Source organism: Canis aureus, chromosome 8 (genome assembly GCF_053574225.1).
Source record: "Canis aureus isolate CA01 chromosome 8, VMU_Caureus_v.1.0, whole genome shotgun sequence".
NCBI classification, from domain to species: Eukaryota; Metazoa; Chordata; class Mammalia; order Carnivora; family Canidae; genus Canis; species Canis aureus.
This window is the reverse complement of record NC_135618.1, coordinates 15,242,400-15,267,301: the sequence shown is the minus strand read 5'-3', so window position 1 is coordinate 15,267,301 and position 24,902 is coordinate 15,242,400. Positions and strand designations below refer to the sequence as shown.

At 36.8% G+C, this 24,902-nt stretch overlaps 1 protein-coding gene across 10 annotated transcripts in view; it reads left to right on the top strand.

Moving 5' to 3' along the window:
* The first annotated feature begins 1,385 nt into the window (after positions 1-1,385).
* The window catches only part of ZNHIT6 (zinc finger HIT-type containing 6), an 85,416-nt gene continuing 61,899 nt past the window's right edge, over positions 1,386-24,902 (top strand). For 7 of the 10 annotated variants that reach the window (XR_013384241.1, XR_013384242.1, XR_013384237.1 and 4 more), the window contains exons 1-5: positions 1,389-2,291; positions 3,444-3,509; positions 3,594-3,700; positions 3,781-3,866; positions 13,513-13,616. Coding sequence is in view for 4 of the 10 variants with exons in the window: in XM_077905287.1 (XP_077761413.1) it covers positions 1,642-2,291; positions 3,444-3,509; positions 3,594-3,700; positions 3,781-3,866; positions 13,513-13,616 (1,013 nt within the window). In the remaining 6 variants the exon portion in view is untranslated. Of the gene's footprint in view, positions 2,292-3,443; positions 3,510-3,593; positions 3,701-3,780; positions 3,867-13,512; positions 13,617-24,902 lie in introns of all 10 variants that reach the window. The other 3 variants (XM_077905289.1, XM_077905288.1, XM_077905286.1) reach the window with 3 other exon arrangements.

Here is a 24,902-nt window from a genome sequence, read left to right as displayed (position 1 = left end):
TCTTTGACTCCATGGGCAACAAGAACCTCCAAGTAACTCCAAAAGAGAAGACTATCCAAAAAAAAAAAAAAAAAAGAGAGAGAGAGAGAGAGAGAGAGAGAAGACTATCCATATGATTCCTCTGGAAGCTTCTTCCTTGCAACCTATATAAGAAGATTTTACTAAATTCTCCAATTGACTTCAGTGCTCCTTCCAGCACTACTTAATCCCTGGTGCCCCAACTAGGTCTCGAAATTATCTCCCTCTCTCGCTCTGCTCACCTATTAAAAATCCCCATTCCTTGACCAACTTGCAAATGAATTATAATATACTTAAAATGCCCAGCATTGAGGAGATAATACAAAGCAGCCTACAGCTGAGAAGCCATTTCTCTGAAGTCTCCTTTCTTTATGCAGCAAGAAAAATACATCTCCTATGAAGTCTCCTTACAGGTGAGAAAATACCTCACAGACATGATGTGAAGATCAGGTCAAAGTGCCTAAGGCCCAGTATGTGATAATAATAACCTAGAAAAGTAACTGAAACAGATAAATGTGTGGGTTTTGTTTTTTGCATTTTGGGGCATATTTTTTAGGCCTATTCCTGGGGATTGAACTTTTGGCTCAGTCTTTAAATCCCTAAATATGTTCTCTTAAAGAAGAATCCAGCAGGATTCTGGAAATGGGAAACTGGCTGTTACTGATGGCGCTGAAAGAATAAAAGTTAATTCCCTTTTTTCCTGTCTGAAACCTTTCAGGACTCCCTGTAACAACAGCCACCTTATAATGGAGTTTATTTCAATAACTACTGGCTTATTTGCATGCACGATTCCATTGAATCTTCACAGGAACGCCAAGTTGTGGAATTCCATCCTGTCTAGTGTACAGGCGAAGAATGAAGCCTAGATGCGTGGCATCAAGTGTTTTTGTTTGTTTGTTTGTTTGTTTGTTTGTTTTCTTTCTTTCAAGTGTTTCTTCCATTGTCATACAGGAGTGACGGGGCCCAGGGGCAGCGCTGGTGGCGCAGCGGTTTAGCGCCGCCTGCAGCCCAGGGCGTGACCCCGGGGTTTCGGGATCGAGTCCCCGTCGGGTTCCCTGCATGGAGCCTGCTTCTCCCTCTGCCTGTGTCTCTGCTCCTCTCTCTGTGTCTCATAAATAAATAAATAAATAAATAAATAAAACCTTTAAAAAAGAGAGAAAAAAGAGTAACGGTGCCTAGAGACCTGGCGAGGTCCTCCGAGGCCCGCGCGGTCAGAGCCCTGCTGCCCGCCCCTCCCTCCCTCTCTACCGAGGAGCGTGGCCGCGCACGGGTTGGGGGCGGGGAAAGCGGGCGGACACCGCCCCCCCGGGGGATGGGTAGAGCGAAGCCCCGCCCCGGAAGTGGCTCTCAGTGGGCGTGGCCTCACGCCGATTCTCTCGGAGCCTCTGGGCCCGACTGCTGCAGGGCCGTAAAGGGCTCTCCGAGTCGTAAAGTGGCGAGGCGCGGCAGCGTTGCTCTACGACTACTTGGAACGAGAGCGGCAGGCCGGCGTTCGCAGCTTGGCGATTTTCGGCGCCGCACGTGGGTGACCGTCGGTGTTCGGGCCCGGATTTCGTTCCTTTTGGCGTGGACAAGCTACACTGAAAGACAGAGTGGCCGCGGAGACCGGGGGGTCGTGGGCTGATGGATATTGCTGTTGAAGATGAGGGGACTTTGGGAGGAGGTCTGCAGAGTGGAGCTGAGGGGGCGCGGCTGAGGCTGGCGTCCGACCGGGAGAGAGTCGGGGGCACCGCAGTGACGGAAGTTGGCAGCGTGGGAGCGGGGAACGGACTGGCAGGAGTGGAGAAGGCGGAGGACGGGGAAAGGAGTGGCCAGAAGGCCGAGGAGATGCGAGTGGACCTAACGGTTGTGAAGCAAGAAGTTCTGGATTGGTCGGAAATGGAAGAAGGCCGGTGGGTAAAGCAGGAGGCGGAGGACGCGCCTGAGGTGAAAGAGGAGAAACCAGGCGTATCGGAGGTGAAGCAGGAGATGGATGGGAGTTTTGAGGTGAAAGAAGAGAAGGGGAGTGAAGCAGAGGTAAAAGAAGAGAAAGTGAAGGTGAAGGAAGAGGTGATGGACTGGCTAGATGTGAAGGAAGAGAAGAAAGGTAATTTGGAGATAAAAGAGGAAGCCTTTGTTACTCAGAACATAAAAAAGGAGGAAATGATGGATGAAGTGAATGTAAAGGAAGAGAAGTATCTCCCAAAGGAAGAAGTGATGGATGATGCGAAGGTGAAAGAGGAGCCTCGAGTAAATCCCCCAGCGGGTTTCAAACGGAAACTGGCCATGTCCAGGTAGGACAGGGAGAGATTCATTGGGAAAATAGAGGTGTGGAGTCCTCTGTTGTCTGGGATGAAGGAAATCGAGCAGCCGGGTGTCAAATAATGAAAAATAAATGCCAACTTGGGTCTCTGGAGCCAACGTGTTGGTGGTGAAGGTGGGGGGGGGGGGAAGGGTTTTGTCAGAGAACAACACATTCAGTGAAAATAGGTCAGGCTGTAAGTGGCCAGTGCACAATGGCCAAGTCAGAAAATTCTGGGGACTAGAAAACTCTTGGACCAGATTCTGGTTTGACTTAATATGCTCTTGACTCAATATTCTTTAAAAGAGGATAGGCATAAAGAGAAGTCTACTAAACTAACAGGGATACCGTGGATCGTTAAAATCAGAAATGCACTTGAACTCCCCCAGCTGTCTACTTCCTCTGTGGATACTGTGAATGTTCATTGCTTTATAGTTAATCTCCTTTACTTTGTGATCATGTGACAGCATAGGAAATAGAAGAGTGGTCACATTCTTGGGACTCTTCCTGTCTAGAACAGACTGGGCCAAAAAGAAATGGCTGTAGTTTGGTTGTCAGTCCTAAGCTCCTAGAAGAGCAATTGGAGACAGATGATGGGTAAGAGAACTTCCAGATTATTTTAGTGCTCATTTCAGGTTGGGTGTGGAGATGAGAAGAGAGGCCGCTGATACTATGTATTTAACCTGGTCTCCTACTTTTTTGTGGTGTGTGTGCCTTTAAGGTATTTGAATTCACGGATTGGACCTCTGGTTATGTGCGCACGTGCGCACGTGTGCACACGTACAAACACAATCATTAACGGACTGCCAGGAATCACAAGTTAAAATAGTAGTGAGCAATCTCATTCTGTGATCGCAATAGCAAAAGAAGTCAAAAGCGAGATTTAAAACTTATTACATGTTTTCTTGGATTATGTAGTACTAACAATATTGTAAATGTCGTTTGGAGACAGTTTCCTAGAGCAGAATTTTCTAAGGATGTTTGACAACTATCAAGTATTTTATCAGAGTTACTTGCATATACCTTATTCACTGACTACATGTCTTTAAATTGTTGGTGATGAGTAATTGACTCAGCGTTAAAGATTATAGATAAAAGAGTAGAATTAATATTTGATAATTTATTTCCTTGTGGGCTTTTGTAGGTGTGAAACTTGTGGTACAGAAGAAGCCAAGTACAAATGTCCACGTTGTATGCGATATTCCTGCAGGTATATATGTAATTTCCTACCTTACTACCCATGTCTGTACCCATCGTACCTCAGTATAAAAGTACCTCCTCTTTGTCTCTTCAGTTTGCCCTGTGTGAAGAAACACAAAGCAGAACTGACATGTAATGGAGTTCGAGATAAGACTGCATATGTTTCCATACAACAGTTTACTGAAATGAATCTCCTAAGTGGTAAGTCATCTTAGGGATAGCGGATTGATCTTCCTGGCCACTGGAATATGTCATTTATTTTTCTATTTTGAAATTTTTAGATTATCGGTTTTTGGAAGATGTGGCAAGAACAGCAGACCACATTTCTAGAGATGCTTTTTTAAAAAGACCAATAAGCAATAAACACGTAAGTATTTATATTTTCCATCACTTCCAGTTAAAATTCTTTTTATCAGTTAGATTCATTTTTTTTTTTTTTTCACCGAATATGTGGTGAGCAGCTACTGTGATCCAGAGCTATTCCAGTTACTAGGGTACATCAGTGACCAAAACAAATTTCTTCTCATGGAGCCTGTATTGTGTGGGGAAAGACAGGAGATGAGTAGAGGAACAAAGATAATTTCAGATAGAGTTTAGTGCATGTGGGAAATAAAGCAAGCACAGGAGATTAAAGAAAATTAAAATGGTGTTTTTTGGGAGGAGATTATGAGTATCTTCAATACAGTAGTCAGGAGAAGTTTCTCTGAGAGATGACATTTAAGCAATGATCTGAATGAGAGGCAGCCATGTGAATGAACCTTTGGAGGAAGACTGTTCTAGGTAGTGACAAAAACAGAAGTAAAGACTGTGTTAAGAGTAAGGTTGGTGTGTTTGAGGATTAAAATGGGGACATGGTGACTGAAGCATAATTGCATAAAGAGAAGAATATTCAACATGAGGTTAGAGAAACTGGTGAGGACTCCTAACGTATTCTGAGTGAAAATGGAAGCCATGAGAGGGTTTTGAGCACATTTGCTTTTTGAAAGATCACTCTTGCTGCTGTCTGAAAAATGAGCTTTAGTGAGCAAGAGTGGAAGATTGAAAGGGAGGATAGTTAAAAAGCTTTTGCTGTGGTTCAGGTGAAAAATGATGGTGGCTTGGATAATGCTGTTAAATTATTGGAAAGTGTTTAGATTCTAATTTTGAAGGAAGAACTAACAGGACTTGCTATTTTATTTATTTATTTATTTAGAATTTTTAATTTATTTATTCATGAGAGACAGAAACACACACAGAGAGAGAGAGAGAGAGAGAGAGAGGCAGAGACACAGGCAGAGGGAGAAGCAGGCTCCATGCAGGGAGCCCAATGTGGGATTTGATCCCAGGACTCCAGGATCATGCCCTGGGCCGAAGGCAGGCACTAAACCGCTGGGCCACCTGGGCGTCCCGGCTATTTTATTTACTTACTTACTTACTTATTTATTTATTGTTATTATTTTTAATAAATTTATTTTTTATTGGCATTCAATTTGCAAACATACAGAATAACACCCAGTGCTCATCCCGTCAAGTGCCCCCCCCTCAGTGCCCGCCACCCAGTCACCCCCAACCCCCGCCCACCTCCCCTTCCACCACCCCTAGTTCGTTTCCCAGAGTTAGGAGTCTTTCATGTTCTGTCTCCCTTTCTGATATTTCCCACTTATTTAATACACTTAATTTTCATACTCTTTCATCCCTTTTGCATTCCGTAAACAGTATGCAAAATTAAAACTTAACATATTGGAAATATTTTGCAACTGCTATTCTAGAAATTCTTTAAGAGTGTTTTAAATCATGTCATGAAATTATGTGCCTTTTTCAAAGACCATTTTAGCATTGGAGTTGCAGAATTTTAGCACTTAATTTTAACACCTTATTTTATTGTTATTACTGGTACCAACTTGACATTTCACATATCTGAAAGAAAGATTACCATGCATGTTTTTCTGAAACTTAATTAAGGATAACTAAGCATAATTACAATTCTGCTTAAAAGATAAATTTTTAATTTTTTTGTTTTTATCATGAAGTATTTCATGCATATTAAAAAAGCATAAAATATAAAGAACATTGTTTAATGAATAATCATAAAGTGAACCAATCCATGTAACTACCACTTAGGTCCGGAAAAAGAACATTATCATCTTCTCAAAAATTTCTGCCTTGTGCCATTCCCTGATCATTCTTCTGAATGGTTTCTAGTTTAGGACCCGTGTCATTTATTTATCCATTCTTTGGTTCATGGACTCGAGTTTTCTGTAATAACAACAACAAAACCTTAAAGTATTGCAGTGAGTACTTTTGTTTATGAATTGTGGTTTTTGTCCACACATGTTTTTTCTAGTATTTATACCTAGCAATGGAATTACTCTGTTGTGGGATATGCACATCTTCAACTTTACTAGATGTAACCAAAATATTTTCTGAAGTAGTCACACTAGTTTAGATTCCCAATATTGTGTGTACCTGTTGTCACATCTTCTCCAAACTTGATTTGGTCAGAGTTTTAAAATTTTTATCAGTTTGGGGGGATCCCCGGATGATTCATCAGTTTAGCGCTGCCTTCCACCCAGGACGTGATCCTGGAGACCCGGGATCGAGTCCCTCATCAGGCTCCCTGCATGGAGCCTGCTTCTCCCTCTGCCTGTGTCTCTGCCTTTCTCTCTCTCTCTCTGTCTCTCATGAATAAATAAATAAAATCTTAAAAAATAAAAATTTTTGTCCGTTTGATGGCTTTGTAGTTATATTGGGGTTTTTAATTTGCAGTTCTCTGATTTCTAATAAGATTGAACATCTTTCAAATATTTTATTGGCCATTTGGATTTCATTTTGTAGAAAGTTTGTCTCCTGCTCATCTTTTTACTGGTCAACTTCCTTTTTCTTACTGGTTTGTAGGAATTCTTATATTTCTTAAATGCCTGTTGGTAGTTGATTGTGTTATAAATAGCTTCTTCCATTCTGTGGCTTGTTTTTCACTCTCTGTAGTGTCTTTAATGAATAGATGTTCTTAATTTTAATGTAGTCAAATTTATCATATGTTTCCATTATAATCAGTAGTTTATATGTTTATAAAAAAATTCTTTCCTACTTTGAAGTTATGAAGTTATTCTCTCATAATTATTTTCTAAAAGCTTTATAGTGTTGCATCTCACATTTATATCTGTAAACTACCTGAGATTAATTTTTGTATATCAAATGAAGCAGAGATCCCATTTAATTTTAATCAATGGATGCACTTTCTTAGCTCCAAAGTTCATCCTTTCTTTACTGCTCTACAGGACTGCCTTTGTAATATATCAGGCATCCATATATTCTTGGGTCAGTTTCTATTCTATTCTGTTGGTCTACTTGTCTATCCACACCAATACTAAACACTCTCTATTGTAGTTTTTTATACTGCAACTCACTGTCTCCTAGACTAATTCCTCTGACTTTGTTCATTTTCTGGAGTATGGCTATACTCTAGTGTGGATATGGCTCTTTGTAATTCTATACAAATATGAGGAATCAGCCTGTTGATTCTACAATCCCGTTTCCCCACCTGGGAATTTTAATTGGGGTTGCATTTATTTTATAGAGTAAATTAGGTGATTGGACTTCTTTACAGCTTTAAATCTTGAAATCTCTGCATTTATTTACTATCTTTGGTATCTCTATAATTTTCTCAGCAGAGATCATATACATTTTTTGTTAGATTTATTCCTAGGCACTTTATTTTTTCATGCTTTTTTTAAATAGCTTTTCTTTTTTTAATGTTTTTGCTGTTATTTAGTAATGAGATTTTTGTTATTTATTTTATGGTATTCTAATTCTGCATTTTACAGAATTAAAATCTACACCTGTGCTTTATCTATAGATTCCTTGAGATTTTCTCTATTAACAATTTGTCACAATTTGTTTTTATCTTTCTATCCTTATTCTTTTTTTCTTATTGGAATAGTTAGGACTTACCATCCAGGGTTAGTACCATTGATGATAGTAGATATTTATGTTGTAAGTCTCAAGTCCTCCCCTAGCTCTCATTTGCTTGATGGAGTCACATGACTCAATATCCAGTTGTACTCATGGCTAAAATTTATTAGTGAAAGAATACAGAGCAAAATTAGCAAAAAGAAAAGGAGCATAGCCTATAGGAATCCAGTTGCAAGCTTCCACAAATCCTCTCCATTTGGAGTTACACAGTATGCAGTTAATTCCTCCTGCGATAACAAATGTGAAGTATTGTCTGCTAGACAAGCTCGTTAAAAATTCACTACCCAGGGTTTTTTTGGGGGACTGATCACAGAAGCACCCTCTGTCCAGCAAGTGCCAAATTCCAGACTCCCAGAAGGAAAGCAAATAAAACCATATGGTTTATACAAACAATTCAGGCACAGTGGACCACACTTAACTGTTTTAGGAAAAGTCAGTTTAGGAAACCATTTACCAGTTATTCAAATTTCCAGGCACTTGCCAAGAGACAACTTTGCAATCAAAACCACCCAAAGATAACAGTCTCAGGCCTGCTACATTAACTCATCTGTACATCTTTGTTTTATAACTCTGGTCATGGAAGAAAAACTTCCAAGACTGCACCATGATGTTTGCTCTTAAATTTCTTTAAGATTTAATTTGATACCTAGATTATGAAAATTCTAGTCCTAGTTTGCTCTCAGATTTTATCATGAATGGTGGTTATATTTTATTAAATGCTTTTTCTGTATTTGATTTTTCATTTTTGTTCTTTTAATCTATAATTTTCTAGTATGAAAAGTCTTTTTAATTGGTTTTCTAATTTAAGCTTAACTTGCATGTGTGTTATTATCATATCATGCTTTTTCTACTCTGTGGAATTCATTTGAATTATATGTGTGTGTCCACCTTCTCCATGCATTCATTTTGTATTTCTCTTTATGAGTGAGATTAACCTTTAATTTTCATTTTTAGTATTCTCAGTTTTCCTTTTTTTTTTAATTCTTTTTTTTTCTCAGTTTTCCATATCATTATGACTCTAGTTTCATAAAATTATTTGGGAATGTTCCCATTTTATTCTTGGATGCATTCACTAATGTTGGAATTACTTCCTCCTTAAGAGTTAGGTAAAAATTTTACCTAACTCACTAATGTTGGAATTACTTCCTCCTTGGTAAAAGTTTTACCTAACTCCCAAGTTGTTAAGAAACTAGTATGGGGGGATCCCTGGTGGCTCAGCGGTTTAGCACCTGCCTTTGGCCCAGGGCATGATGCTGGAGTCCCGGGATCAAGTCCCACATCGGGCTCCATGCATGGAGCCTGCTTCCTCCTCTGCCTGTGTCTCTGTCTCTCATCTCTCATGAATAAATAAAATAAAATCTTTAAAAAAAAAAAAAAAAGAAAGAAACTAGTATGGGCTTAGAATTTGGGCTACTAAGGTATAGTCTTTACTTTTTGTGGGATTCTGCAGGTTTTCTGTGTCTTCTTGAGTTACTATTTCTAGATTACATTTTTCTAAGAGTTTGTCCATTGGACCTAAATTTTTAAATTTATTGGCATAAAGTTCTTCATAAACCTCTTCTTTAGATCTCTCTGGGAGTTGTAGTGATTTCATTTGTGATATTTGTGATATTGGTTATTTGTGCTTTTTTTCCCCTAGATTAGTTGCTGTTATGTGTTTTTTCTAATTTGTTATTGTATCCTATCCCCTTGACTTTTGTTGTATCTTTCTTTTTTAGTTTAGTTTAATTGCAGTGTGGTCAGAGAACATACTCTTAAGTTCATTCCTCTAAAATACATCAGTACTTGTATTTGTGGCCCAGTATATATGGTCAAGTTTTGTAATGGTCTCTGCTTGAAAATAAGAATATTCTGCAGTTGCTGAATATAGTACTCTGTATACCCTTTTTAGGTCAGGTTTATTAACTATGTTGTTTAAATTGTTTATAATGTTACTGTTTGCGTGTATTTCTTCTATAAGTTTCAAAGAGATGTTAACATTCCCCAGTAGATAAAATCAAACAGACCTGTTTGTTTCCCTTGTGGGAGTTTGTTTTGCTTTATATGTTTTAAGGCTAAATTATTAAATGCATACCTCAGGAAATACTTCTCGTTGGTGTATTTAACCTTTGCCATTATGAGCTGACCCTCCTTGTCTCTGGCTTTTTGTGTACTTTGACTAATAATAATAAAGCTGTATCAATTATTTGCATGGTCTGTTTTTTACTTATTTAAGGCCTTTCTGTATCCTTATGTTGTAGATAGCTGGCTTTCAGTTTTTCTTCCATCTTACAATCTGTAACTTTTAACTAAATCATTAAGTTCATTTATATTTTATAAAATTACCTGTACGTTTGACTTTAAATTGTCACATCATTTTTGCTATTCGTCCCAATTTTTTTCTTCTTGCCTTTGGGCTTTTTTTTTTTTTTTTAATCATTTGAATTTTTCTCTTTATCGTTTATAAGTTGTACACCCTTTTTCTATCCTTTCATTGGCTAAGCTAGATAATACAACATGCATGCTTAATTTACCATTATTTAAAGTTAAGTACCACCTGAACTTTGTGCCTAGACAATGCAAACAACCTTAGAACAGGAGTTGGCAAACTTTTTCTGTAAAGGGTCAAATAGTTAGTATTTTTTCCAGACCATATGGTTTCTGTCACAACTATTCAACTCTGCTGTTGTATCAAGAAAGCAGTCATAAACAATATATAAACAAAAATGGGTGGGGCTACATTCCAAAAGAATTTATTTATAAAGATAAGTGGCAGGGAGATAACAGTTTACCAGCAGTTACCTTAAATTCCATTTAACCCTATACCGATTATTGTTTTCAGTTCTTTAAATTGGCTTTTAAAAAAAATCTCCATACAGTAATTACTGTTTTTTTTTCAGTCACTCTTTGAATTTATCTTTTTTTTTTTTTTTTTAAGATTTTACTTATTTATTTGAGAGAAAGTGTGTGTGCACAAGCAGGGGGAAGAGCAGGGAAAGAGGGAGAGGCAGAAGCAGACTCCCTTTTGAGTGTGGAGCCCGGCACCAGGCTAGATCCAAGACCCCAAGGTCATGAGCCAAAGTCAGACACAACCAGCTGAGCCACCCAGGTGCCCTTTGAGTTTATATTTCTACTTTCTTTTTTTTTTTTTTAATTATTTTTTATTGGTGTTCAATTTGCCAACATACAGAATAACACCCAGTGCTCATCCCGTCAAGTGCCTCCCTCAGTGCCCGTCACCCATTCACCCTCCCCCCCCCTTCCACCACCCCTAGTTCGTTTCCCAGAGTTAGGAGTCTTTATGTTCTGTCTCCCTTTCTGATATTTCCCACACATTTCTTCTCCCTTCCCTTATATTCCCTTTCACTATTATTTATATTCCCCAAATGAATGAGAACATATAATGTTTGTCCTTCTCCGATTGACTTACTTCACTCAGCATAATACCCTCCAGTTCCATCCACGTTGAAGCAAATGGTGGGTATTTGTCATTTCTAATGGCTGAGTAATATTCCATTGTATACATAAACCGCATCTTTATCCATTCATCTTTTGATGGACACCGAGGCTCTACTTTCTTTGCTCTAATTCCATTACCATCTTAAATCTTACAATTGAGAGATTACTTTTCTCCTGCTTCAAGCACATCCTTTACAATTTCCTTTAGAAAAGATTTGCTGGTTGCCACCGTCTCTTTGTTTTTTGTTTTTGTTCTTTTCTATTTGCCATTCTTCACTCTGAAATGATTTTTCTCAATGTAATTCTGGGTTTAGAATTTGAGTTTCAGCGTCTTACAGTTTCCATTGTTGTTGCAGTCATCTGCAACAGTTGGCTTTGAAATCATTTTTAATCTGGCTGCATTTTTTTTGCTATTTTTGCATTTTTTTTTAATCTTTGGTGTTCTGCATTTGTGCTATACTACGAAGATGCAAATTTCTTTTTATTCATCGTAACTTGAAAATTGTCAGATTTGTTGACTCTGGCATATCTTCCATCAGTTCTTGGAAATTTTCAGCCCATTTCTATTAAAAGATTCCCCTGCCTTACTTCTTCTCTCTTCTAAAACTACTGTTAACTCTGAGTTAAGTCTTCTCCCCATATCTTACCTATCCTTTAACGTCTCTGATTTTTTTTTTCTAATCTTTTTTGTCTCTGTAATGTGTTCTGGAAATGTCCTGGTTTTATTTAGTTCTTTGAAAAATTTACTGAGTCAGTTTTTATAGTTTCTGTTCACTGTAAATATTTTCAAGCTGTTAGGTTTTCAAATTTTGCAGAGTTGTCCTGTGTATGATCATTTTAGTGTTTGAATATATGGGGAATTCTCAGCTACCTCTTTTTTCTCTTTTGGTTCCTGTTCACTGGCATTTGTTTTCTTGTATTATTTAAGCTTTTTTATGTTTTATTGAGTACTACTTTTTTTCTTAAATTATTTGTGAGAACTTTTTGAAGAGTGGGATGCAGGCCTTCTTTTACTCTGCCAGGGAATATTGCAATCTGGACCTATCTTAAACCAACTTGAAAGTTTAAGATTCCCTTGACTGTACAAGCAAGGCAAATCATATTAAATCTCAGCAAGAACTGGCCCATGGCCACAGCTTCTTTTATATATATATATATATATATATATATATGTATATTTATTCATAGAGACACAGAGAGAGAGAGAGAGAGAGGCAGAGACACAGGCAGAGGGAGAAGCAGGCTCCATGCAGGGAGCCCAGCATGGGGCTTGATCCTGGGTTTCGGGGATCACGCCCTGGACTGAAGGTGGGCACGTTTAAACCACTGAGCCACCTGGGCTACCCATGGCCACAGCTTCTAATGAATTGTTTTTCCCTTTTCCCCTCTGTTACAGTCATTCCAATATAAATTTCCTCACATGCTCTGGGGGCAGGGTTTATCTCTGATTCACCCTTATCTTATTATTATTAGGCATATTCTGTGACTGAGATTCATTTGAGGAGGGGTTTCTAGGGGTCTTAAGTCTGACCTTGTTGCTGAGATGGCTGTTGAAAGGGAAAGCCTATATTTGCCAGAATTTGCAAAAGTGGCTTCATTGCTTTGCTTACCTTTCCGAATTTTCACTTCTCATTAAAGATTGGCCTCTATTTTCCTGTTTTTTTTTTTTCCTTCCCAGCTCTTCAATGCTTTTAAGGTGATGTTTACATATATTTTATTACATATATGTTTTTCCCCTACTACCTGGCATTGTTAGATGTTTTCAGTGGGAGGGTTGATCCTTATAATCATTGCTATTACTAAAACTAAAATCCCGTAAGTTATAAAATTGGTTGTAATTTCTTAAATTATTTCCCTTCTTAACAAGTGATAACGTACTCATCCTTTCCTTTGGCTTATGATATAATTGTCTGACTCTTTGCATTGCAAATTCTAGACTCTCATTCACTTAACCAAAACCTTGCATTTATACTTTGCTATTTCAGTGATCAGAGAAGTCTTGATGATATTACTTGCTTCACTACTGTCTGGAGTTGACTAGTTTATCTCAACCAACCCAGATAGATGGTCAGTGGAGAAACAGATCAGATTATTCACATAGCCCATCTTGTATAGTCTGCAACAATGGCTACTCTAATTTGGGCCTTGTACTAAGTAATGCCGGTTCCTCCCCTGAGTGAACTACCTATCTTGTAATTAAAGCAGGCATTTATACAGCTAAGTATGGCATAAACTCTTTAGTAAAAGGAAAGGAACTGAACAGGTATCCCCTATGAATTGCCAAGTGTCCTATATTTTTAAAAATCCCGTTAAATCCTCCCTTGGCTTAGAGCATATGGCTAAAAAGACAGGCTATAGAATTAGACATACCTGAGTTTGAATACAGGCTGTGTCTCAGAAATAGCTGCATAATGTTGGCATCTCATTAACTTTCATTCCTATATTGGGTGTAGTAATAGTATCTATCTGATAATGTGAGGATTAGGAGAAATGTTGCTGTTTAGTACAGTTTGTGAAATGTAGGTACTCAATAAATCTTAACTATTATATTTCCAAATATTGTTTTACTCACTTCTGAAATGTAAGCCATTTTAAAATTAATTTGTCTTATTTTTGGTTGTTAGATGTACTTTATGAAAAATCGTGCCAGAAAACAAGGTATTAACTTAAAACTTCTACCTAATGGATTCACCAAGAGGAAAGAAAATTCAACATTTTTTGATAAGAAGTAAGTTTCTAACTTCATTCTTAGTATATTGGGTATTCTGATTTGATCAAGAACATCTTTTAAGGTTTGGTCTGCTATAAAGCATTGTTACCCACAGTATAGTTTGTGAACTTTTTGTTATTGGTCTATGATAATTGCACAAATTGAAAATAAGCATTTAGAAACTTATACCAATTTTATGTCATGTGACTAATAAAATTTTCAGCTTATTTGGTAAGTGTGTATATATGTGTATATCTGAGACCTAAGAAACCATGGAAGTATTTCAAAGCTTACAGCTTTGACTGGAGCAGTTTGGCTTTTGTAATAACTTCTTTGGGGTTCCAATAAGATTTCACTTGAAAACCAGTGTTGAGAAAGAGGGAAGCTTAGAAAACTTTTACTCTGTAGTAAATCTGTGAGTACAGATAATAGAGATTAGTCTGCTCCTTTCTGTGAGTGCTAGGTCTGAAAGGTTCCATTAATACCGAAGAGAACAGGATCCCAAAATACTGTAAGTAGCCTACTAAATGATTAGATGATACTTTTCAAATGTCAGGATTGTTGATTTAGAGTAAAAAATCCTGAGTTATCCTTCAACCTCTTAGTAACTGCAAGGCCTTGAGCAGATGACTTTCTCTGGGCCTCATCTATAGGATGTAAGGGTTGTAGTAGATAACTAAGATACTTTTATCATTTCATAAACTGAAAAGGCAGAACCATCAGAATTATTATTCTAATAAACTTTCCACCTTTTCAGAAAATGTTATATTAGAAGGTGGTGTTATCCATTTGTTTTATGTTTCATGACAAATATTTGTAAAAGTGGTTTTCCTTTTTCCTGGGTAGCTTCCAGAAATAAAGTAAAATTTTTCATTTATCATATATGAGATGATTCCACTGTGCATTTTGAAACTGACAGATTTAAAAATAGACATAATGTATTTGACATTTAAGATAATGGTTTATGTCTTCTCAAATATAAAATATATTCCTGTGTTATGAAGGAAACCATTCACATTGATTGTCATCAAAGCTTAGTTCTTAGTGTTAGAAAGTATACACCCTCAAATGTAAAATTTTGGGGTCTCTAGGTAGATGAATGTATATGGGAAGGTTTTTTTTTCCAAAAATAAACAGTATATTTCTTGGGTTTAGAACCCAAATTTATACTTGGTTATTTTGGAACACTGAGATCTCTGAAGTAGCAAATTGGACTCTTTGCATTATGCCTTTTGCTTATGAATTTAGAGTTGGGTTTTTTAATAATTTTTTAGTGTTTTCACATGAGGAGATTAGCAACATAGTTCATAATAGGCTTTAGAGTCCATTTCTTAGCTATTTTCACATCCATAAAATGGAGCTAATAATAGTATTGTATAGAATTGTGACCTTTAATATAATAGTTTACCTAACCACTAACTGGAGTTAGGAAGAAATCAGTGTATATAGCAACTGTGAAAATAATATATCCTCATCATAAAAAAATTTAAAGGAAAAAATAGCACCTGTAATTCCATTATATAGAGATGACCACTGATAACACTGCATGTTTGCTTCTTTTTTTTTTTTTTTTAAAGATTTTATTTATTTATTCATGAGAGGGAGGAGGGGCAGACACAGGCAGAGGGAGAAGCAGGCTCCATGCAGGGAGCCTGACATGGGACTTGATCCCAAGACTCCAGGATCACACCCTGGGCCGAAGGCTGTGCTAAACCGCTGAGCCACCCTGGGCTGCCCTTCATGTTTGCTTCTAATGATGTTTTCTTCTTTTTTCCATTAGTAAAATAAAACATAATATTAAATACCTAAGAGTATATACAAAGTTACATGACTTTTTTTCAAGTTATATGTTTCTAATTTTTTATGAATAAAAGAATACTTTTTTGCAACCAGGAACTTTTTTCTTGTTAATGCAAATCTGCCTTATTTCGAAGTAGTATATTCTAGCTATGCCTGCTATTCTTTATTTAATTATTCCCATATTCATGAACATTTAGCTTATTTCTAGTTTTTAATTATTAGAAATAATGTCATAATAAACATCACATTAAATGATTCTTCCAAAAAAATTAAAAATTAAAAATAAATAAATAAATAATTCTTCCATAAAATTTTTTGTGTGCTTACATGACTTTCTGTACAGTCTCTAGAATGTAGAATTACTGGATCAGAGACTACATGCATTTAAAATTTTCAGAAAAACTCCACAAATTGTCCTCCACGAAAAAGTTCCACATTATATCTTCATCAGAAAAGTATGAGAGTGCCTATTATAGTTATACTTGCACTTTAATTGAATATAATTAAACTTTTGTGTATCTCGTTATTGGAAAGAATGAGCTCTTGAATTTTTTCTTGTAAGATATGCCTGTTTATAGCTCATCTTATTCTATCCCATACATAGGGAATCTTTTCACCAGCCTGTTTATCCTTTAATTTGGTCTTACAGTCATTTTTGATGCATTTTAAATAGTTGTAAAAAATTCTCTACAACATAGAGATAGTAAGGTGGAGTAGTTTAAGAGCACAAACTGGAGCCAGGATCCCTGTGTTCAAATTTATGATCAGCCTCTTCCTAGCTATGTGATACTAAGCTAAACCACCTAACTTGTTTTTGCCTCAGTTTCCTCATCTGCAAAGTGTGAGGTGTAATAATAAACTGGGACTAAACCAGTTTTCATTTCCATTTGTAGTATATGAGAATACCTGTTTAAACATCTCACTATTAGTGAGTTTTTTCTTTAAAAAAATGATGCTATAAAAAAAAGGTGGTGGGATCCCTGGGTGGCGCAGCGGTTTGGCGCCTGCCTTTGGCCCAGGGCGCGATCCTGGAGACCCGGGATCGAATCCCACATCGGGCTCCCGGTGCATGGAGCCTGCTTCTCCCTCAGCCTGTGTCTCTGCCTCTCTCTCTCTCTCTCTGTGACTATCATAAATAAATAAAAATTGAAAAAAAAAATATTTAAAAAAAAAAAAAGGTAACTTGAAAGGTTGAAATGACAGTTTTTAAAATTTGCTTTTTATTTAATTTCTACTGAGGTATGTAATATTTGACTACATGTTTCAGAGTGACACCTTAAAAGTTAAAAGTGTGAAGTTTGACTTAATCTAATCTGTAAGATCTTTCATTCATAGGAGCATTTCAGGGGTCAGTTCAGTGAAAAAAATAATTCAAAGTTCTACGTAACTAATTTTTTCCATTTGTTTGTTGTTAAATTGCCCATTATTACTTTTAAATGAAAATGGTTTTGCTCCTAACTGAATTTAAAATGTCTGTATTTAGATGTTAGATTAATAAAGCACTAAGGTGAGTTCTCAGTTAGATGAAAGCCATACTGAATATTGAGAATATTGATAATCAGCTTGGAAATGTCTTTAGTATGTCCCAATATTTTGTTCATTCTTGTTCAGCATTTTCATCAGTGATTTAGTTCATGATTTCTCATCTTGGCCCTTTTGACATTTTGAGCAAGACAATTCTTTGTTGTGGGGGGGTTATTAGCATTTTAGAATGTTTAGTAGCATCCCTTGCCTCTGCCCGCTAGATGTTAGTAACACAGGCAGACACACACACACCCCTACCCACCCATCTCTCTTATGGCAACAAGAAATGTCTCCAGACATTATCAGATGTTCCCTGGAGTAGGGGCAGAAGGGAGAGACAAAATCACCCCATTTGAGAATCATTGATTTAGATTAATGCAGAAAACATACTTCTTGAATTTTATAGTAAAATCAGGATTGCAAAAATTTTGATTGCTAAAAGATGGTATATATAAGTAGCAAGATAAATATATAAGGTTCTGTACTTGCGGGGAACAAAATTTAGAAGTACCTTCTTCAGGATACTCATGTTTTCTTAACCATTCATATGAAAAATGACTAGGTTTTAATGATTTTAAGTGTTATTTTATGATTTAGTGTAATTAGATGTGTTGTTATTTAAGATGATTGCTGAAAAGAGGGAAGAGAGGGATACTAAATCTTTTCAAATGATTATTTTCACTTCCCATGCCCCACTATTCTGTTTCTAAAAGGCTCATTTTCAGTACTTTTTTCCTATTTTCAAAAATGATTACTGCTTTGAGTCAGATAAATTTGAATTTGAATATTACCTCTGTCATTTAGTACATACTAGGTGACCTTTGGCAAGATCAAATTTACTATTTGAGAGGATTAAATGAAATTATACCTATAGTAGTACCTGGTACTTAGTAAATAATATACAATGACAATTCAAGGTCTGCTTCTCTTACCTGAAATCCTTGGAGATCTGGTAAATTTACTGTATTCACCTTTGGGAGGTCTGGAGCAGCATTATATAATCAAACAATACTATGTCTACAGTGAAACCTGCAAATGTGTACATTAAAATGGGTAAATAATGATTGTGAACGGGCTCAGGCAGGTTTTGCTGGCAAAGGTTTAATGAAAAAACTTTCAATTTCAGGTATTTGGGGATTTTCTAACTTCACATGAGATTTCGGTCCTTTGTACTAAGATGATTGTTATAACTGCCTTGGTGTTAAATTGGTCATTTGCTTTTTTAAGCAGCTTGAGCTAAAATATAGTCAAAAACCCAAATTGAACTTGTTTAAAATTAAATGTTCGAATGGTAATTTTTTAATAGAGTGAAGAATTCTTTATGCTGTTTTTGTAACTTTTCTGTGAAATCTGAAATTATTTCAAAATACAAAGCTTAAAAACATCTATATATATAAATACTCTCATGTGAAGTGTGACTAATGCTGTGCCTGAGTTACCTCTGTAGAACTATCAGTAGGTTATACAGCAGGTGCAATAGCTACTTTAGAAACATAGGTCCATTAGAAATCCAGGCATCCTTCATGGCAGGAGATTTTGACTGGTATGGGTGTGAATCGAGTAAATCTCATGTAAAACTGTGTGATGTGTAAATTTTTCTAAGAATAAGAAGTGTAATTTTCATTTTATAGTCAAAGTTGGGTATAACACATTTTTTTGTGAGGTCAAAAATGCATTTAATAGTGAGACACCTGGTGGCTTGCTCAGTTAAGTGTGTGACTCCTGATTTTGGCTCAGGTCACTATCTCAAGGTCATGAGATTGAGCTGTGTGTTGGGCTCCATGCTGGGCTGGAGCCTACATAAGATTCTCTCTCTTCTCCCCTCCCCCCCTTCACTCATGTTCTTTCTTTATAAAAAATAAAATAAAAAAATTTTAAATGGGGCAGCCTGGGTGGCTCAGTGGTTTAGTGCTGCCTTCAGCACAGAGCATGATCCTAGAGACCTGAGATCGGGTCCCACATTGGGCTCCCTGCATGGAGCCTGCTTCTCCCTCTGCCTGTGTCTCTGCCTCTCTCTCTCTCTCTCTCTCTCTCTCTCATGAGTAAATAATTTAAAAAAAATTTTTAAAAAAGAAAATGGACATTAGTGGTCATTTTAGAAGGCAATTTGGTAATATTTCTCAAAATGTTATATATGCATACTCAAGTAATTTAGCCTATGAACGTATTCATACAGTTTACAGAGATACAGTATATCTATTCCAGCATTGTTTTTTAGTAGTGTAAAAAGTGGCAACAACCTCAAGTGTTCATTAGTATGGGACCAAGTTAAATTGATAGTATCTTTGCAAGGTGGAATTCTAGGTAGCCATTAAACAAAAACAATTAAGCTGTAGAATTATCATGAAATAACATCAGTATGTTCAATGAAAGGAGAAACCGAGTTTAAACAGTTGTCTGAAAGATAGGAAGCTCGCTTTTCCTATTGGTACAAAATTTTCATGCAATGAAATGCACAAATCAAAAAAGTACACTTGTTGACAAATACATATGTAGGCATACCTTTTTCTGTCACACTTCATTTTATTGTGCTTTGCAGATACTCTTTTTTTCACAATTTGGAGGTTTGTGGCAGCCTTACATCAAGCAAATCTTTTGGTGCCATTTTTGTTTGCTTCATGTCTCTATGTCACCTTTTGGTAATTGTTGCAATATTTCAAACTTTTTCATTATTATATTTCTTACAGTAATCTATGATTGATCTTTGATGTTACTACTATAATTGTTTTGGGGTGCCACGAAAGGCACTCATATAAAATAGTGAATTTAATTGATAAAAGTGTGGATTCTGACTGTTCCACCAACTGGCCATTCCCTATCTTTCTCCTTCTCTTCAGGTCTCCTATTCCCTGTAATACAACAAAATTGCAATTAAGCCAATTAATAACCCCTACAGTGACCTTCTAAGTGTTCAAGTGGACAAAAGAGCTGATGGAGCTAGACAGTAGATGAATGTTGTTTTCATGCCTTTCACCACAACATCCATTCTGCAGCCCATGGGGTCAGGGAGTCATTTTGACCTTCAAGTCTTACTATTTAATACATTTCGTAAGTCTGTAGCTGCCAAAAATAGTGATTCCTCTGATGGACTTGGGCAGAGTCAGTCCATTGAAAACCTGGAAAAGGATTCACCATTCTAGATGCCATGAAGAACATTTGTGATTCATGGGGAAAGTCAGAATATCAACATTCACAGGAATGTTTTAGAAGAAGTAAATCCAGCCCTCATAGAGGATGTTGAGGGGTTTAAGACATTTGTGGGGGAAGTAACTACAGATGTGCTGGAAGCAGCAAGAGAACCAGAAGTAGCAGTGGAGCCTGAACAATTGGTAATTGATAATGGGCTGCAATCTCAGTAAAACTTTACCGGATGAGGAGCTGCTTCTTATGGATGAACAAAAATAGTGGTTTCCTGAGATGGAATCTACTCCTGGTGTGGATGCTGGAAAACTGTTGAAATGACAACAAAAGAGTTAGTATGTTATCTAAACTTAGTTGATAAAGCAGTGGTAGGGTTTGAGATGACTGACCTAATTTTGAAGGAAATTTTATGGGTTAAGTGCTATTAAACAGTATCACATGCCACAGAGAAATCATGTGTGAATCAGTTGGTGAAACAAACTTGATTGTTATCTTATTTTTAAAAATTGCCACCCTGTCAGTCAGCAGCCCTCAGTACTGAGGCAGGACCTTCCCCTAGCAAAAACATTATGACTCACTAAAAGCTCAGATGATGGTTAGCATTTTTTTTTGCAATATTTTTAAATTAAGGTATGTACATATTTTTTAAACATCTTTTTTTTTTTTTTTAAGATTTTATCTATTTATTCATGAGAGACACAGAGAGAGAGAGGCAGAGACACCGGCAGAGGGAGAAGCAGGCTCCATACAGGGAGCCTGATGTGGGACTCGATCCTGGGTCTCCAGGATCAGGCCCTGGGCTGAAGGCGGCGCTAAACCGCTGAGCCACCTGGGCTGCCCTGTATGTTTTTTTTTTAGACATGATACTATTGCACACTTAACAGACTGCAGTATAGTGTAAAAATAACTTTTTACACACTGGGAAACTAAAAAATTAATTTCACTGGCTTTGTTGCAATATTTACTTTCATTATAGTGTTCTACCTATGATTATCTCCAAGGTATGCCTACATCTGTATAACATAGTCCCTATGAATATATAGAATATTACCATCACCCCAGAAAGGTCTTTCCTTATTTGCTCCTCTCTTCCCCGGTGACACCCTGTTGTATATTTTTCCCTTGGTGATGAGTTTTGCCTCATTTAAAATTCCACATATGGAATCCTATAAGCTTAGCCTTGCTTTTGAATGATAAGTTTAGCTGAATATGAAATATCATGACATTTTATTTCAGTATTCCATTCAGTTATTTATTCCCTTATCTTATTTTTTTACCACTTTTGGGAACACTTTTTTAAATTATTATTATTTTTTTAATATTTTATTTATTTATTCATGAAAGACACACACAGAGAGAGGCAGAGACACAGCAGAGGGAGAAGCAGGCTCCATGCAGGGAGCCCGACATGGGACTCGATCCCGGGTCTCCAGGATCATGCCCTGGGCCAAAGGCAGGCGCTAAACTGCTAAGCTACCCAAGGATCCCTTAAATTATTTTTTAATTGAGGTATAATTGACATATATAACATTAGTTTCAAGTGTACAACATAATGATTCAATATTTATATACATTGTGAAATGATTATCACAGGTCTAGTTAACATACATCACCTCACATAGTTAAGAAAGAAGAGGAAATTTTTTTCTGTAATGAGAACTTTTGAGGTCTACAGTCTTAACCACTTTCAGATAAGTAATACAATATTTTTAACTGTAGTTACCATGCTGTACCTTATATCCCTGTGACTTATTTATTATATAGGACATTTGTACCTTTTGAGAACACTCTTTTATATAGTCTTTTTTTTTTTCATTCATTTGCTTTTCAGGTATTCACTTTTGTCTTTGAAGTTCTCTAGTTGCAGTATAAGGGCCTTTGATTTTTCAAATTTATCTTCCTTGGGATTTGTGCTTTCAGAATATGGTAGTTCTGGAAGTTCTAAGGCATTATTTTAATATTTTGTTAGTCGTTGCTGCATTTGAAGTAATTTATTCAGTTACATCATCCAAGTTACTATCTCCTCAGCTGTATCTAATTAACCTTCTCTTTAGCTCATACACTGAGTATTTCTTTGTTTCAGTTTTGTTTTTCATTTCTAGAAGTTCTCGGTCTTTCCCAAATCTATCTGCTCTTTTAGATAGAACTGTATTCTTTTCTCATATTTAAGTTCCTCTTTGTTTAATAATTTGAACATTTATTATCTGTGTAAATAATTCCAGTATCAGAAGTTCTTGGAAGTCTGTTATTGCTGTCTCCTGTTTCTGCAGACTTTTGATTATGGTGGCTGGTTTCCTTGTTTTGTTTTGTTTTTTCCCTAAAATGTATCTGTGAATGCAAGTTGACATAGAAGGTTGTGTGCATTTGCTTATGCCAATGTACTCCATGGCACCAATTCATGATCCTCTTTAATTTCTTAGTCTTAAGTTTTTCCGACTGTGTAGTAGGAATAATTTGAACCCCAAAACAATTTGAGGAAATGGCAGCTTTGCATTCTCAATTGAGATTTTTCCCTTTCTCCTCTCTATGTTTATCCGGAGAGCCTGAGTTGAGGTCCACAAGTTTTCTAATTGTTTTCCTTTGCTAGTGGGCAGGATTTTTCTGGCTTACACTTTCACTGGTTTTATGTTGTGATCCCCAGTTTGATGTCTACAGCCTATGTGGGCCCAAGATCTTGTCTCCAGTCACCCCAGCCTCTTGGTACCAAGGTTTGCAAAGGATTCCAGAGCAGATGTAGCTTCATTCAGCATTCTCCCAGGATCTTCAGTTCCTGCTCTCTTTTGGTTCCTGAAGATATCTCTTATTGCTGATGAGCTCAATCTGTTTAGTTCATTTCTCCAGGATTTCTTTTTTAAGAAATTTTTAAGGTTTTATTTTTTTGTTCATGAGAGACACACAGAGAGAGGCATAGTAGGCAAGGGAGAGGCAAGACCCTGGTATCATGACCTGAGCCAAAGGCAGGTGCTCAACCATTGAGCCACCCAGGCACCCCTCTCAAGGATTTTTTTCCCCCAGGATTTCTTAATGTATGCTATTGAGAAGGTTTTCAGATTATCTTTTCTAAAATATCCTAATTGTTTAAAATCAGCACTGGCAGCACTGGTACAAAGGTAAGGTCAGTAGTGGAAAAGAAACAGGTAAGGAAGATGTGATAATGACTTGTTCACCTAACAATTCCACTTCTCGAAATTTATTTGATAGATAAAACTATATGGGGATCCCTGGGTGGCGCAGCGGTTTGGCGCCTGCCTTTGGCCCAGGGCGCGATCCTGGAGACCCGGGATCGAATCCCACGTCGGGCTCCCGGTGCATGGAGCCTGCTTCTCCCTCTGCCTGTGTCTCTGCCTCTCTCTCTCTCTCTCTCTCTCTCTCACTGCGTGCCTATCATAAATTCAAAAAAACAAACAAACAAACAAAAACTATATGAATGGAAAATGGAATATGTACAAGGATATTGAGTGCAATGTTGTCTGTAATAGCAAAAGAGTAGCATGAATCTAAATTTAGATTCATTTAGAACTACTTAAAATATGGAATGCTTTTACAATGGAAAAAGAATGGAGCAGGTCTGAATGTATTAATATAGAATGATTTTCAGAAATACTAAATGAATAAAGTTATATAAACTGCTGACAGTGGTTATCCTAAAGGAAGGCAATTGAGTGGAAGGGGACAGGGATGGGAATTATGTCCTGTTTTATACCTTTTTCAATTTTAGATCATTTGCATGTAATGCTTATTTTAAGAATAAATAAATGACTTTGTTAAAATAATTTTAAAAGGCATTGATGTGGGCAGGACCATTAAACATTTTGAGTTGTAAATAGAATCTTTGAAAAATATATATATGATTCTACATTTTTATCCACAATTGCCACTCTTTTTCAGTATTGTTTTAGTGTTTACTACAGGATGCCATAGGTATCAAACCCGGAGATGTTTTGGTTGTGCCTGGATAAGTAACAAGTCTCATTTGGTCACATAACTCCCCTCATTTTATCTTCCTGGCTATTTGGGTCTGAGGATTCAACAGTGAGGTCAAGAATGCACTTTGACTTGTCAACTGAAAAAAAAAAAAAAATTGGACTGAAGATCCCTTCCCCAATAGTATTTTTAGCTTAACTCCAGGCTTGGACTCTAGTGTGGACTAACCACCCAATCCCAACTTTTGGCCTTTCTTTCTCCTGCAGTTTGTCTCCACATAACTTCTAAGCAACCCAGTCCTTTTTATCATTCCTCTCTGTCAGCTTAGAACTGAGGTTTTAACTTCCTTTTGGCTCAGGGTTCTTTTCTATCTGTGGGTCTCTCTTAGAGTATGAAGATGGTAGAAGTGTGTCCATTATTTTAACAACAGTGTGAATTAGTAATTGAGCTCCAGTCCTTTTTTAGAAACTAGCCACTAGATGTCTCTCTTGTAAAGAAGTAACCTTTTACAGATTCACAAAATTACTTTTTTTCCTTTGGATAAAATCACAGCATTCTAATTATATCACAATAATAGACCCATCTACCTCTTTATTAATGTCAGTAGCACCTTTTTTCTTTTCTTATGAAGAATGGTGATACACTTCATAAAGCACAGTATTTTGTTTGCGTGATTACCTGTAAGTAGTATAGGTTTGTACTTTACTGCAGACTGACTTTAGAAAAGAGCAAAGGAAAATGAAATGACAGGTTTAACAGCTGTGGTCATGGCGGGGGGACAAGTCAATTTTGCAGTGATCTAGTTTGGTTGAAGATTTTCAGAACAACAGCAGGACCTTAGAAAAAACAGTGGGAAAGACTAGAAACTGGTTCTTCAAATAGCCATTTCCTTACAGGAGCCGTGTAGGTAGTAGT